Source organism: Rhea pennata, chromosome 1 (assembly GCF_028389875.1).
Source record: "Rhea pennata isolate bPtePen1 chromosome 1, bPtePen1.pri, whole genome shotgun sequence".
Taxonomy (NCBI): Eukaryota; Metazoa; Chordata; class Aves; order Rheiformes; family Rheidae; genus Rhea; species Rhea pennata.
In genome coordinates, this window is record NC_084663.1 from 86447942 (window position 1) to 86462542 (window position 14601).

The window sequence follows — 14601 nt, forward strand, 5'->3', positions numbered from 1 at the left end:
TAATCAGATTCATTTGAAATTGGCTGATTATTTCAAAACTTTAAGGTGGACAGGTGCACATGCAGATCTGTGTGTACACATAGAGTTTGTACACTTAAACTTTGTATACAAGTGCTGTGCTTGAAGTTAGAAAATGTCAGAATTAAGACTGACCGTATGCTTCAGGACATAGTAAGGCAAAAGTTTGTGTTGTGGCAAGTTCTCTCTCTTCTGATGAGATATGGTAGCGCTGTGTGTGTGTGTGTGTCTGTGAGTGAGAGAGAGAGAGAGAGAGAGCGCACTCTTAGTTCATAGTGTAAAACAAAAGGATTTAACAGTAAACACTATACAGTTGTGAGCTGTAGTATTAGCACATTTTACCTTGCATGTCAATGGAATGAGTCTGTGCAGGGGGCTAGTTACTGTGTTTCAACTGAGGAGAGAGAACTTTGAAGCTATTCTGTCACTGAACTATTTACTTGACCATCCCGTTAATTTGGCCTTATTGAGTCAATGCATTTTTATACCATCCTTTATTATGTGATTACAAGTATTGTGTATACAATGACTAGACTCTCTTGCCTGTCAGACTCCTGCATGTTTACTTGGGGAATCTGCAAGGAGTGGGTTTTTTCTTTTTTTAAAAAAAAATATATATATATATATATATATATATATTTATATATATATATTGCATAAACAAGAAGGGTAATTTGGCAAAGGCAGTTTATTGCTAGTTTGAAGAACTGGAGGCTCTCTTTGCCTCTGCAATAAATTTACTATGGTATTCTATAGCCGCATGTGGTTCAGACCTGCAAGTAAGCCTACTGTGGAACATGTGCAAATATGAGTAAGCTGTAGCCTTCAGTAGATTTGCATTTCTTGCAGGCTAGAAGTGACTACAGATAACTATTGTAAAATAATTAACGTTTGGTGGCTCAAGTGTTCCCAAACCTTTATCTCGAGTATTGCTGAATATTCCTCTCTTACATGTCAGACCCAGATTTGCTTTGCAGGGTCATTGACTCTCTCAGCTGCAGAACAGGAATATATGAGTGTATTTTTATATATATGTGTGTGTGTGTGTGTATATACATATACACATACACACACACATATATATATATAGTATACATTTTCCTTTGGAGAGGGCTTGGGGAAGTCCTAAATATGAGGTTGGCCAATCAGAATTAGTGGATGTGTCTTAATTAGTTACTGTTTCACTTCCCTGTCTGATTTTTATTTTTGCTAAGGAGGAGGCAGTGATGAAACAAGAATATTGTGGGGATAAATGAGTGCTTATGGAGCACTGATATTTCAGTGATGGGTACTGCAGATGAGTGATTCTACTTTATGAAATTGGATTTGCATGTGGTCGACAAGGCTTGAGGCCGTGCACAGAATGATAATGAAACAAAAAGCTAAATGCTTGCTTGTTAGGTATTTATCTCTGTAACAAAATAAGGATGCAGTTCAATTGAAACAGTAAATGAGGGTGTATCAGAATGTGTTTGCATTGTGGAGCCAAATTATGGTGACATAGATGACCTTAATTCTGGCATTTCCAAATTTGTTAGTGCTTTCTCATGGGGTTTTGTATTCTTTTAATCTTAGCTTTTGCATCTTATCACTGTATTGGGAAATGTCTTATTGTATTTTATTGTTTTGCCGCTCTTTAATGGTGGCTGATGTCTGAAATTGGTAGACAAGGTCCTAGGTCCGATATTCACTGATCTTGAGGTCAGCGTAAAATCATGACTCACAGTTTACAGATGGAACCAATACTGATGGATAGCTAAAAATGATAGGGAAGCTGTATGTGGTTGTTAAACTGGGATTATTCAAGAAAAATATATTTTTATTATAACCAAAGAGAAGGCTTAGTTTACTGGGTAATACTGTATGACTTCCCCAACAGAGTCAGCAACTGAGGCTTAGATGCTTTAACATATTGTAAAGCAAACAAAATCATCTGGGCCTGGATAGAAGTGTGCTATTGGCTACCACTGAATATGTCTGATCTAAAAATAAGGAATATAGGCAGGGAAACAGTATCCTAGAAAGCAATGACTATGAAGAAGATTTTTAGGAATTAAATGATATTTTGTAAGCTCCCAGTGCAAGGCTGAGGAAGGAGGAGGTAAATGTAATTGCTGGAGTGATTAAAATAAGAGATATAACTGTGAAGCATGCTGAAATACCACATAAAGGTCTGGGCTTGATATTTTGAAAAGATGGCTTGGAAAAATGGACAAAATCTGGAATGTCCTCAGAAATCTAAGAACTGGATAAGTGATATGTAGTGAGAGCATTTAAAAAACTCACTGCCTTGCCAGGAGAGTGGTGCATGTTATTTTCTGTGGCCTCATGACCACAGCTTATGAAGCTACCAAGTGACTGAAGGACTGGAAATAAGTCGACTAAAGTCGTGGAGTATAGCTGATGCAGTTTTCATAGTATGCATGTCAATAGTGTATACTAGTAAATGCAAGCATAATGTTAACTTTTGAATAGGCGTGGATGATCATAGAATCAGTAAGGTTGGAAGGGACCTCTGGAGATCATCTAGTCCAGCCTCCCTGCTCGGCAGGGTTACCTAGAGCATGTTAGACAGGGTTGCATCCAGGCAGGCCTTGAAGATCTCCTGAGAAGGAGACTTCACAACCTCTCTGGGCAACCTGTGCCAGTGCTCTGTCACTCTCGCAGTGAAGAAACTCCCCCTCGCGTTCAGGCAGAACTTCCTGTGCTTCAATTTTTGCCCATTGCCTCCTTGGGACAAAATGGGACAAAATGATGCTGGGTGTGGAAATGGGGAAGCCAGAGCTACAGTAATCAAATGCTTTCATTTGGCAATTTTATATTCTCTGGATTTATTTAGGTCTTATTTGAGTTTTTTAACTCTCTATATTAAATAGTTACACTATCTCCTTTTCCCTACGTCTTACAAATATTAGCAAGGAACTGTTTAACTTCAGCTTTAAAAGATTGGGGAGAGGGGGTTAAATTGGCATTCATCATGAACTATGCCATGTTTGCATTAGTTATTTCATTAATTGTACATTACAAAAGGAGTAAATTCACCTTGCTAATTGAACTGCTGACTTTGACAGCCTAAACTTATTACCTAGTCTAACTTCAGACATTCCATTCCATTAATGTGTTTGTGGTCCAACAGAAGGAGCAAGGGCTTAATTAACATCTAAGACCAAACTCAGATATTAGGAGTTTGAATTCTCAAAGCGATGTAAAAGCTTACAGAGTTTACAACTATGATATCAATTAATTAAGCACTGGACAGTTAGGCAAATTTTGCTATGAATTGCTCTTTCAGCAGTTATTTTGTCTCATAACAGCATCCAATGGATGAAGCAGAGCATTCCATGAATAGTGGAGCAAATCCAGCACTGCATGCCACAGAATTGTAGTCTAGTTGCTATAAGTGTAATTTCACTTATGACTCATCATGATAAATTTCATCTGGGAGCAGAATTAGAATTGTACATCCAGCTTTTAATGGCATTTCATGATTTTGAGGGTGTTTCTGTGCAGCATGAACATTATCTCAATGTTTAACTTCTGTAGATTCTCTATAAAAAGAAAGAATGATAAATATTGGAAGGCATTACTTTTGATCTTTGGCATATTGCTGGGTACTAAATTAGCTATTTATATGGAGAAATATACCTTTGCGTTTTTAAGAGTACGTTCTCTTAGGCTGTCTAAATTTCCAGTGCCATAACAAGAACACTGAATATATACAGAATGGTATGGCAAGCAGTCGATAGGAAGTTATATCAACAGTGTTGGGAATAGTGCAGTCATGTCTGCTCCTTGCTCTCAGAAAGAATACAGTGGAAGTAACTATTTTAAAGGCATAGTGTGAAATGCTTTGAAACTCGAGGAAAAAAGATCAAAAATGGCCATTAAGCAGGAAAAAAAAAGAAAAAAGACTATTTCACACATCATTATGTTCTTGCTTAGCAAGCAGCACTTGTGGTTTTTCCTTTCTCCAAAAAGGAGAATTTCTAGAGAAATCTAATACTGATAAACACCACTAAAGTGTCAGATATGGTAATCTCGCTATCCGTATGGACCTAACATTATTCTGGATCCGTACTTGCCCACTAGAGGGCTGATTGCATCCTCCTTTTTAATATTTGATAATGTTTGATGCAAAATGTGAAGCCCTTAATTAAAGAGATCATTTGTTCCTTTGAAAACACCTGATACCACATAATATGAAACTGTCTGGAGTACAGCTTTCTGCTGTATTCTAGGGCTTTTTTTTTTTAATTCGTAAAGGTCATAAATTTCTTTATGCTACATAATATTCTTGCCCTTTCAGGGCTGGTGATAATTAGATTATTGGAAAATGAGTTGTTGCAAAACTTTTTTTTTAATGTTGATTTTGAAAAACAATACAATACAATGTCTACCACTGATAAATTCAGGCGGACTTTGTTGGGCTTTTCCCCCCACTTATGGTCAGGTTTATCTTTCATTCTAATGCAAGTGCTGGAGAGGTTATGAAATACCTTCTTTATAAATTTATTTGGAAATTTTGAAAGCATATTCTGTCTTTGTAAATTAAAATTTGTTTTAGAGAATTTCTGAGCTGAAGGTAGACACCCAACAGAAGTGCAGGTAAAGGGAAAGGTGCACAGAAGTAGCAGACAATAAAGTAGATGGCTTTATGGCATTGTAGAATTAATGGGTGATACTGCTTTCTTATGATTTTTATGGGTATTGACCAAGTTATCTTTAAACTTTTCCTCCAAACCTACATAGACTGGACTCAATGAATTTCTACTAGGAGGCAGATTTTTCCATGCATGACATCATTCTTTAAGTTGTCTGATCTTGCTTAAGTTTTTCAATAATTGGATCTAGCCTAAGTTTTTCAATAATTGTTGATTACACAGACCACAGAATTAGACGTACTATTGCAAAAACAGTCATACCATTCCTGTTTACAAAGGTGATACCTGCTCTTCCTCTTTGTGTTTCTGTTAGCCATATTAGCACATCGCATTGGGAGCTTATTTTTCAATTGAACAACTTTCTTCAGGGAGTGAGATTCTGGATCAGACTTCAATCAGGAATACTGGAAATAAATGTCCTCTGATGGAGCTAGATAAATTCATGCATGGAATTATGATGTAATTGCTTGCAATTATGGGAGCTGGAGTTGGTTACTCAGATTTTCTGAATTTAGTGTTCAACTGGAAGTTCTTTATAGCTTCACTGCTTTCAAGGATACAGTGCTCATCTTGTAAGTATGACTTGATAACTCCAGTGTGCATATACTCTCAAGTCTTCAGCAGTTTCTGAAAGTTTGGTGCAAATTGAACAAATGTTTGGAGATACTTCGGTTTATAAACTAAAAACTACTTTTTTAGAAAAGAAAAAGAAAAGATGACTGATGTTCATTTCAACTCCTCATATTTTTAACGGACCTAGGCATAAACAGGCCAAATTATTTCTGTTTGATTCCAGGAAGGATTGATTTGTGTTTGTGTGAGAGAGGATATATAAGGATATGTTCTTGAAATAGTGATGCATCTAGCCAATGGGTGTAATACATAAATGCATTTTAATTTGTGCATTGTATTAGGGTTTGTAGTTAACGTGGAATAAGAGAAAGATGAAGATAGGAAATGTGGCAACAACTGTTAAGGGATGATAATGGATGTAAAGCAACAGTGATTGGGAAGAAGAAAAATGTTATGGCAGGTGTACAATAGTGTGTTCACTAGGGAGGCATGACTTCCTGTTAAGTGGCTTGAATTCAAGCTGTAGCTTGGAAGGGCATGTGGAAGTTAAGGTAGGTGCTGGGTAAATATTGCCTACATTACATACATTGATCAGACTAAACATTTCATAAAGGCTTCTGACTGCAAAACAAATAGTCACAATAATAGATGTAGTGAAGCATTATCCTGGGAGGAGAGCAAATAAATGAACATGGGGAAGAGCAGGATCAACTCTGTGGCTTGTAGCACCTGCACAGACTCTTGTCACTTTACACTTGTAAAAGTGTAGGAAATTCCCAGACAAAAACATAATCAACCTGCTATGAAGGTTGAAGTCATGTTTGCCTGACCTCTTCTGGGTGATATTTCTTTTTCTCTCTGATGTGACCTGGAAGTTTCAAGTGCAGGTTCCATTTTGTCTTTTTTAATCAACAAGTCTGCAAGTGAAAAGTAAATTCGGAGAAAGCTTTGCCCCTCAATTGGCACACAGTTAAAGAGAGAGGGGCAGAAAAGAAAAAAGAGAAGTCAGGTCCCTTGGATGCAGCTTCTATCTCTCTATCACGTTATCAACCACAAAATCTTTTACTGTCTTAAACTGTGTAACAATTCAAGCTTCTCTTAACAGCCTTATGTTGTGAGGGGGGAACAGTTTTTAAAAGCAGTGTCCGTAGCAGATAAATACCAACTGCTTCTTTCTGTTCAGAGAGTCTGTGTGTGACCAAATATGTTTCTCCTCATTGTGGAAACAAAGGAGTCCGAACTCCTAGACAAGGTGTTAAGCATCACATCAGTGATGAAAGTTCATGAGACCAATGAAATACCACATTTGATTTCCACTCACTAGGAGAACAGCACTGTTCTTGTTTTTTGATATTGCCTTCCAACTACTCAAGTGTCTTCTCCAAAAACAGGAGCAGAATTAAGTGGTTTTGGTCATAACTGCTTTTGCAGATGTTGCAGTACATGGAATTAACTTTTATTATGAAGTTGAACCTTAACTTGGGATTTCTAGGCTTTCCAGCTTTTTTGACTGAAATAAATCCTTTTTTTTGTTGTTTTTTTTGTTTTTGTTTTTTTTTTTTTTTTTGTCTGGGAATTATTATTCTAGCCCTCTTCATTTTCCTATTGGAAAATTTCTGAAGTGCTGCATCGTCTTCCCCTTCTAAGCCTAATAAATTAACCTCTTTAACTCTAAGACCTGTACTTTTCTTGCTGCAAGGTGTAATTTGGACTCTTCTGCCAGTTCCTAGCTTAAGTTTGCCCCTCTGGGACTGGAGGACTCGCAGCTAAGCACAGTATCCAAGGTGAAACCTCCCCAGAACCACATAGCAAGAAACTATCCTTTCTTCACCCAATATGGAAGACCCCATCCACTTAGAATTGATACATATTGGGGCTTGCCCCCGTATGACACTGTCTCTTCCCCTCACCCCGGTCCCAGGTGCCGGATGTGTTCGCTGACCTTCTACTCCAAGTCGGAGATGCAGATCCACTCCAAGTCCCATACGGAGACAAAGCCACACAAGTGTCCTCACTGCTCCAAGAGCTTCGCCAACAGCTCCTACCTGGCCCAGCACATTCGAATCCACTCAGGGGCCAAGCCCTACACGTGCAGCTACTGCCAGAAGGCCTTCCGCCAGCTCTCCCACCTGCAGCAGCACACACGGTAAGGGCCAGAGGAGGCTGAGGGCCATCCACAATGCATGTTGCTGTCATCCCAGCATGCTGTGAGCACCCTCAGTGGGCAACTACCTGGGGAGACCTTGCTGTTTTTCACAGGCTGGTCACTTCTCATACACAACAAATTGGCAGTAGTGGTATCTTACACATGACTTTTTGCTTGCTGTGAGGGGCTGGGTGTGTACAGAGGTTAGTGCTGTTTTACTCTAATGGATGTCTGTAGTGGAGTGGTATTTCTGACAGAAGGTAGGACTTCTTATGTCAGGGTAGAGTGGATATAGAAAGACTGCTCCCTCTCACCCCACTGTAGTTCTGCCAGACACCTCAGTCCAGACTTGCAGCCCCCTGCGGTTCCAGCCATAGGCTTCCCACACACAGATTTGCCAATGCCCCTCAGTCCAAACTCTATTGTTCCTCTCTCTGGATCCTCCCCCGGTGCAGACAGACCATGGTCTCTTGAATCCAAGGGGAGCACGGTTTGACACGGAACATGCTCATTCCCAGTTTGAAGTTCCTCCATGTAGCCAGATAGCCTGGTGCTGTCCCACCCCCTTTGTGCCCTGATTCCATCAGCACTAGCCAGATGGTGGTCGTGTCCAACTGCTGCTGCTCCTCCTCCTCTTCGGCAGGATCCACTCCAAGCTCCACACGGCGATTGTCAAGCCACACAAGTGTCCTCACTGCTCCAAGAGCTTCGCCAACACATCCTACCTGGCCCAGCACCTCCGCATCCACTCGGGGGCCAAGCCCTACACCTGCCGCTACTGCCAGAAGGCCTTCCGCCAGCTCTCCCACCTGCAGCAGCACACACGGTAAGGGCCAGAGGAGGCTGGGGGCCTGGCCCTGGCCCCCCCCGCGCTGCCGGCATGCACCTGTGGAGAACGCGCGCCAAGCATGCGGGGGGCGGGCGGGGAATGCGGCCAGCTGCACCCCCAGAAGGAGGTGGCCCACCAGAGTGGACGGAGTGGAGGCTGCGCAGGAGACACTGACCACGTCAGGGCAGAGGTGGGCACATGCTAGCCCTGGGGATCCTTGGTCTTGCACCGTGGCGGGCACAGAGAGAGAGCGATAGAGAGAGAGGCATTGGCCATAGGGGAACCCAGCCCAGCACCATGAGGGTTGAGCTCTGTGACTGAGTGTGTGGAAGCCCCTGGTATTGCAGGGGGACAGGAGGGACAGACACATGCTGTAGCAGATTTCAGCCTGATAATGTGAGGAGGAAAGTGATTTGAGTGTGTATTCTGAGAAGGAACAGAGTTGTTTTCAAGGCCTTTTGGGAAATTAGAGCAGAGATTTTCCTTGGTCATATGGGACACCTGAACTGGGAGCAAGGAGCCTGGGCCTCCAGACCCCTTCCCAGCATACTTTCAGGTGGCCCACATGCCAAGCTGGCCACACATTCATGAGTTCTTGCTTCTCATTCCTTGCCATTCTCAACTCTGCTTGACTGCATATCTTCTTTAACATCTAGCTGGACACAGGGGCTAGGCAGAGCTCTCTTTGTTCAGCTAGAACAGCATCTGGATTCAACATCTTCCCTTACCCTGCTTTCCTGAGTGGCTCTGAAATTTTTATCACAGCATCAAGCCTGGCAGTCTTCCCTGTCTGGCTGCTCACTCCCTCCCATTTGTGCTCTTTCTCCTCGACAGTATCCACACTGGGGACCGGCCCTACAAATGCGCTCACCCTGGGTGTGAAAAGGCTTTCACCCAGCTTTCTAACCTGCAGGTAAGGAGCTGGGCTTCCCCTTTTCACCAGCAGGGGCAGGAGGAGAAACTTCTGCGCTATTATGTAAGAGATGGAGGAATTGGGGCAACTGAAAGGAAAGCAAAAAAGTGCTGAAAAGCTGTTGATGCACTGGGGGGAATGATTCATGGCTCTTGTGGTGGTGGTGGTGATCCCGAGAAGTCACAAAATGAGTTCTGTTCTGCAGAATCATAAGCTTGACTTGAAAGTGCCAAGACTTTGGTAAAGCTGGATTCCTCTCCCTCTAATCTGTTCTGTGGAGTTCTCTGACTCAGCTGGGACAAGACTTTTGCTAAATGTGAAATGTGGAGCAAAACATGAGGAGTTTTATTCCTATTTGATAGTATTTTGTTTTACAATGAAATGAGGGGGTGTGAGAATAAGGATTTAGAGAAACAGGTGTTGTGCTCTGTTACAGTATCCTGAAGGAAGGCAACTGCAGGAGATGCCAAATGGCAGAGCTGTAAATGCCCATAAACACTTAAAACAGATTCTGTCCTTAAGGGCAGTGACAGATATGGGGAGTAAATGTGGAGTGAGGTAGAAGAGGAGAAAAAGAAGGAAAAGAATGAGAGCTGGGTGAAGACTGTGAAGAGGGAGGTTGTGGACAGTCAGGATACTCCCTTCTTCAAACATCTAGTATGCCCAAGGAAAAAATGGCATCTGTGGGGAAGATTTGGGCTGGAGACAAGAGCTCTGTGTCCTACACCAGGAGCCAGGTGTCTTATCATTCAGCATACTGGGGTCTAGGGAACTTGGAGCCTTCTGGAAGGGGCTGTGAGAGAGAGAAGTAAAGCCTACCTATAGTATTAATGTTCACTTCCTTTGCTGCTCTTTCTTTCTCTTTCCTATGCCCTGCTGCCGTCACCCCAGTCCCACAGACGGCAGCACAACAAAGACAAACCTTTCAAGTGCCACAACTGCCACCGCGCGTACACAGATGCTGCCTCGTTGGAGGTACACCTGGCTACGCACACGGTGAAACATGCCAAGGTCTATACCTGCTCCATCTGCAGCCGGGCCTACACCTCGGTGAGTGTTTGCACCATGTGGGGTGGGAGAGCACAGGTGGAAGGAGTAGATCCTCTAGGTCCAATGGGAGCAGCCCCATGAGCTGTCACATGCCTCCCTGTAGGCTTTGTAAAAGTCATCCACTCCTCTCATGCTGTTCTTCCCATTGCAGGAGACATACCTGATGAAGCACATGCGGAAACACAACATCCCCGACCCGCAGCAGCAAGTGGTTCAGGCCCAAGCCCAAGCCTCGCAGCAGCAGCAGCACTTCCAGCCCCAGGGGGGTGGGGCAGCAGGGGGTCCTTCTGGAGACACTAACCAACCCAACCCTCCCCCTCAGTGTTCCTTTGACCTGACTCCTTACAAGACTTCAGAGCATCACAAGGACATCTGCCTCACTGTCAGCACCAGCGCCATCCAAGTGGAGCACCTCTCCAGCTCCTAGAGAGACCTCAACCCAGGGAGCAGAAAGCCTCTTGTGCATAGCCTGTGCCCAGGGGCACTGCTTGTGCAGCAGCCCTCCTTGTGCAACAGTCTCTGGCCTCTCCTCCTGCAACAGCCTCTTCTGGCCGTGTAACCCTGTTCATGGCAGCCCCTTGAAGAACAGCCTATCTCAAGGGGGTGCTCCTTCTGTGCAACAGACTGCCTGGTAGGAGGATGCTTCCTTGTGCAAGAGCCCCTTTCCTGTGCTGGGATCACTTCCTCATGCAAGAGCCCCTCCTTTCAAACCCAAATGAAAGGCCCCTGTTTTGCCTTCTCTCACTGTAGGATGTGTATGGGGGGGGGGGGTGCCTGTTGAGGCATGCATGGTGGATGGGATGGAGAGAGGGTCCTTGTATGTACAGGGGCTTGGACACATGTTTTTTGCAGGCCATAGAAGAATGTGGCAGAGTTCACAGCTGAATGGGGTTTTTTGAGGATTTCCTTGAGTGTCTAAGAGAGAAATATCCATTCCTGTCCCTCCTGCTTGTGAACGGTAGGAGAGGTCACTTGTCCTGCCCTGAGGACTGGATGGGAGAAACCTCCTTCTCCCCAGTGGAAGGTGAGATGGGGGCGGGAGACGTAAGGTGTGTCTTTGGACCTGACAGGTGCCTAAACTGTCTGAGGGGTGTGGAGTATTGCACTCTTTCTCCTCCCCTCATTGAGAGCAGTAGAGAGGAGTCTCTCTGAATTGGCTGCTTCCTCTCTCCCAGCTGTCTGAGCAGCATGATGGCCAAGGCTCTGTAGGGAGTGTGGGTTCCTGCTCATTGCTCTTCCTGCCCAGTGTGGATGATGTACTAGCAGCCTGTACTCCTCTTCCTCTCCCTCTTTTCTTCCCCCCACCTCCTCAAAAGAGCCTGCAAGCATCAACAACAAACCAAAAAGCAACTGGAGAGAGGGTAAAAGACTGCCAAAATAATCATCACCCTTCTCTCTACTCCCTTCCCTGAAAGGCAGAACAGCAGTTCTGACTGTGGCACACCTGTCCTGCCCCCAGTTTCCCAAAGGGAAGGAGGAGGAGGAATAGACCAATCTTTTCAAGGAGTCAGCAGGAGACAGGGAAAGGCTAGCTTCTCCTGCTCACCTCCCATCAGAATGCTCTCCCAGGTTCCCTCTTGCCAAGACGGGCTGGACTCATGGCAGTGGTGGCCTCTTCTGGACCCTGATCATGGGAGAGAATCCCCAAAAGGTGGACAGTGGAGAGAAGGGGATGAAGTCCCCACAGAGAGACCAATCTAATGAGAAGGGGGAGCCAACAAGAATAAACTGAAGGCTCCTTGAATTTATATATATATATATATATATAAATATCTATTCCCCAGCCCAGCCCGCTCTGTCCTTGCTGTAACTGTTTCTATCTCTGTGTTTATAAAACGCATAATCCTGGCGAATTTTTATTTTCAATCTTCGTTTGTTTTTCCCTCTCTCTTCATCTTCAATTCTCCTTCCTTTTTTTTGGTCCACATAACTACTGGTCTTGTGTCACTTGTTAGTTTATTTGGATCATGGAGGCTGACTCAGAAGAGAATGAGAAGACAAGGGAAAAAGCACGTGTTGTTGGGATTTAAAAACAATCATCCACCCAAAGCGTACAGAATCCCAAACTTCTGTATGAGCAACCAATAGGGGCTTTTTTTTTTTTTTTTTTTACCACCTTGTATAGAAATAAATTGGTGTAAAAGGCTTTGTGGAGGTGCTGCTTTGAGCACTCTGCCACTGTGATGTGTGTTCCTTCCCCATGCACCAGAACACTGCATGAGCATCTTGTTGCTGTGAGTCCTGAGCGGCTGTGTGAATGCAAGAATAGCGCACCCCTGCCTTGGGGCAGCCTAGTAGATCTGACAAGGGAATCTAGGAACTCTGCTCTTTGCACTCTGCACACGTGTAGCCTGTGGCAGAGAACTGTTTCTGTGCGCTTAGTCACCAGGCTTGGCTGCAAATGAAGTGTTTCGTAGATTTATAGTTTAGGCTAGAAGAAGCTGTCTGATTTGATTTGACTTCCTGCATTTCACAGGTGACATTTCAACTCACTTCTCCTGTATTGAGCCCCAGTAACTAATGTGTATTCGAGGTACGTATTAGTGAAATGCATTGGCTTGATTTGGAGGCACTGGGATACAGAGAATCTATCCCTTCCCTTAGTAGCCTGTTTCAAGGGCTTAGTGTTCTCGCTGTTTAAATGTTGGACCTGATTTCTCCTCCTCTGAATTTGTTTGGCTTTAGCTTCCAGCTACTAGTTCTGGATGTATCCATCCCATTGATTCAGAGAGCCTTAGAGCACAGTGGGTGTTTATCCCCTGGCTAGGTATTTAAACATTGTAGTGTCACTTCTCAGTCTCCTTTTTACAAGCTAGATAGATAGAGCTCCTTAAATCTTTCACTGTAAGGGATTTCCTCCAGTCCATGAATTATTTTTATGTCTCTCTACATCTTGTTGCATTTTTCAATATCTTGTGAAAGTTGATTTTGGAACCCAGTGTTCAAGCCCCAGTGCCATGGACAAAGTCCCCCTGCCCTTTGCCTTAAGTTCTCAGAGGATTGCATTTGCCCCTTTCTCACAGCATTATCTGGGAGCTCATGTTAGCTGCTTGTCTGCTGTGACTCCTAGATCATCTGTAGTCTCAGCTCTCCATGATAGTGTTTTCCCCTTTCTACAGGTGTGACCTGAGTTCTTATTTCCTAGATACTTAAACCTTACATTTGACTGTACTAAAGATCGTTTTGTTTGAATCGACCCAGCTCGCTGATGGTCCAGATTGCTCACTACTTTGCCGGTTTTGTCACTGTTATTTTTTACTTTCAGATCCAGGTTGAAAATGCTGTGTTGCATCTGACCTAGACGAACTTGAAAAGCATCATTCAGTGCAACCTTTTATTATCCTCTTTTGAGACTTGCAGGCTAGGCATTTCTTAATCCTTTTAATATGTGCTCTGTTGATTATGTACAGTAAATTTTTTTGACTTATGGTGCTAGGTCAATGCCTTACAAAAATTTACATATGTTGCACCTATGCAGTCCACTTTGTCGAACCAAATGTATGATAATGTCATCAAAGAATGAAATTAGGGTTTGGCTTTTTTTTTTTTTTATTTAACAAAATCTCTATTTCATAAAACCAAGTTGATAGTTTGGATTATAGGTTATATTTTTCATTCATTAATTCTTCATCTCAGTGGCTTTTCCATTATTTTGCCTCAGACTACTGTCAAATTTATGACATTGAGTCATTTCATTTGCCTTTTGGGAATACTGTCGTGAATGTCTTAATGGTATTTCTCTAATATCCCAAGATTAATTAAAATCAGAATCAATGGGCTAGAAAGCTTGTTAGTTAACTCTTTTAGGACTCCTCATTGTTTGCTGACTTAAAAATATATATCCTTAGTAGATATTGTCTAATCCCCTACTTTGATACAAAGGTAATGGAGGTAAATTGCTATTTTAAAACTACTACCACATCCTGTTTCTTTCTGGATATGGAATAGAGGTATTTGTTGACTGATTTTCCCTGTTCCGTGTCGCTAGCAATTTCACTGTTTTTATCTAGTATGGATCTGTGCTATTGGTAAGATTTCTTTTGTTCCATTTTTACTTAAAAGGAATGAAAGATCCCAAATCCTTTTCCTATTTTCTGTAGTTTTGCTAGCCACAGAGCTTTCCTTGTCAGTTTTCTCTGCTTTATAATGCCTAATTTATGTTGCTTGCTGTCTAGCTTTATCCTTTTCCATGTGTTATATTTTGGCCTATTTAAAAAAAAAAAAAAAAAAAAAAAAAAGTTTCTAGTTTCTCACAGACTTTCCTCACTGAACCCAGGATGAGCTTTCACCCAAAGTTCTTCTTTCTTGATTGTGGAATTGGGGCTTTTTTGGCCATACAATAAATTTTTCTTAAAGAAGAGTTTTCACTATTTTTTTTTCCCCCACAGACAACTTAGTTTACAGTTTTGCT

The 14601-nt window shown here is 42.7% G+C and overlaps 1 protein-coding gene across 12 annotated transcripts in view; it reads left to right on the plus strand.

The window, feature by feature from the left end:
- Positions 1–14548, plus strand: part of ZNF384 (zinc finger protein 384) — a 25446-nt gene extending 10898 nt beyond the window's left edge. For all 12 annotated transcript variants that reach the window (XM_062594634.1, XM_062594578.1, XM_062594608.1 and 9 more), the window contains 5 exons: positions 7174–7398; positions 8042–8224; positions 9062–9140; positions 10032–10190; positions 10342–14548. In XM_062594634.1, the coding sequence (XP_062450618.1) occupies positions 7174–7398; positions 8042–8224; positions 9062–9140; positions 10032–10190; positions 10342–10617 (922 nt within the window). In that variant the 3' untranslated portion in view covers positions 10618–14548. The remainder of the gene's footprint in view (positions 1–7173; positions 7399–8041; positions 8225–9061; positions 9141–10031; positions 10191–10341) is intronic.
- Positions 14549–14601: the final 53 nt, after the last annotated feature.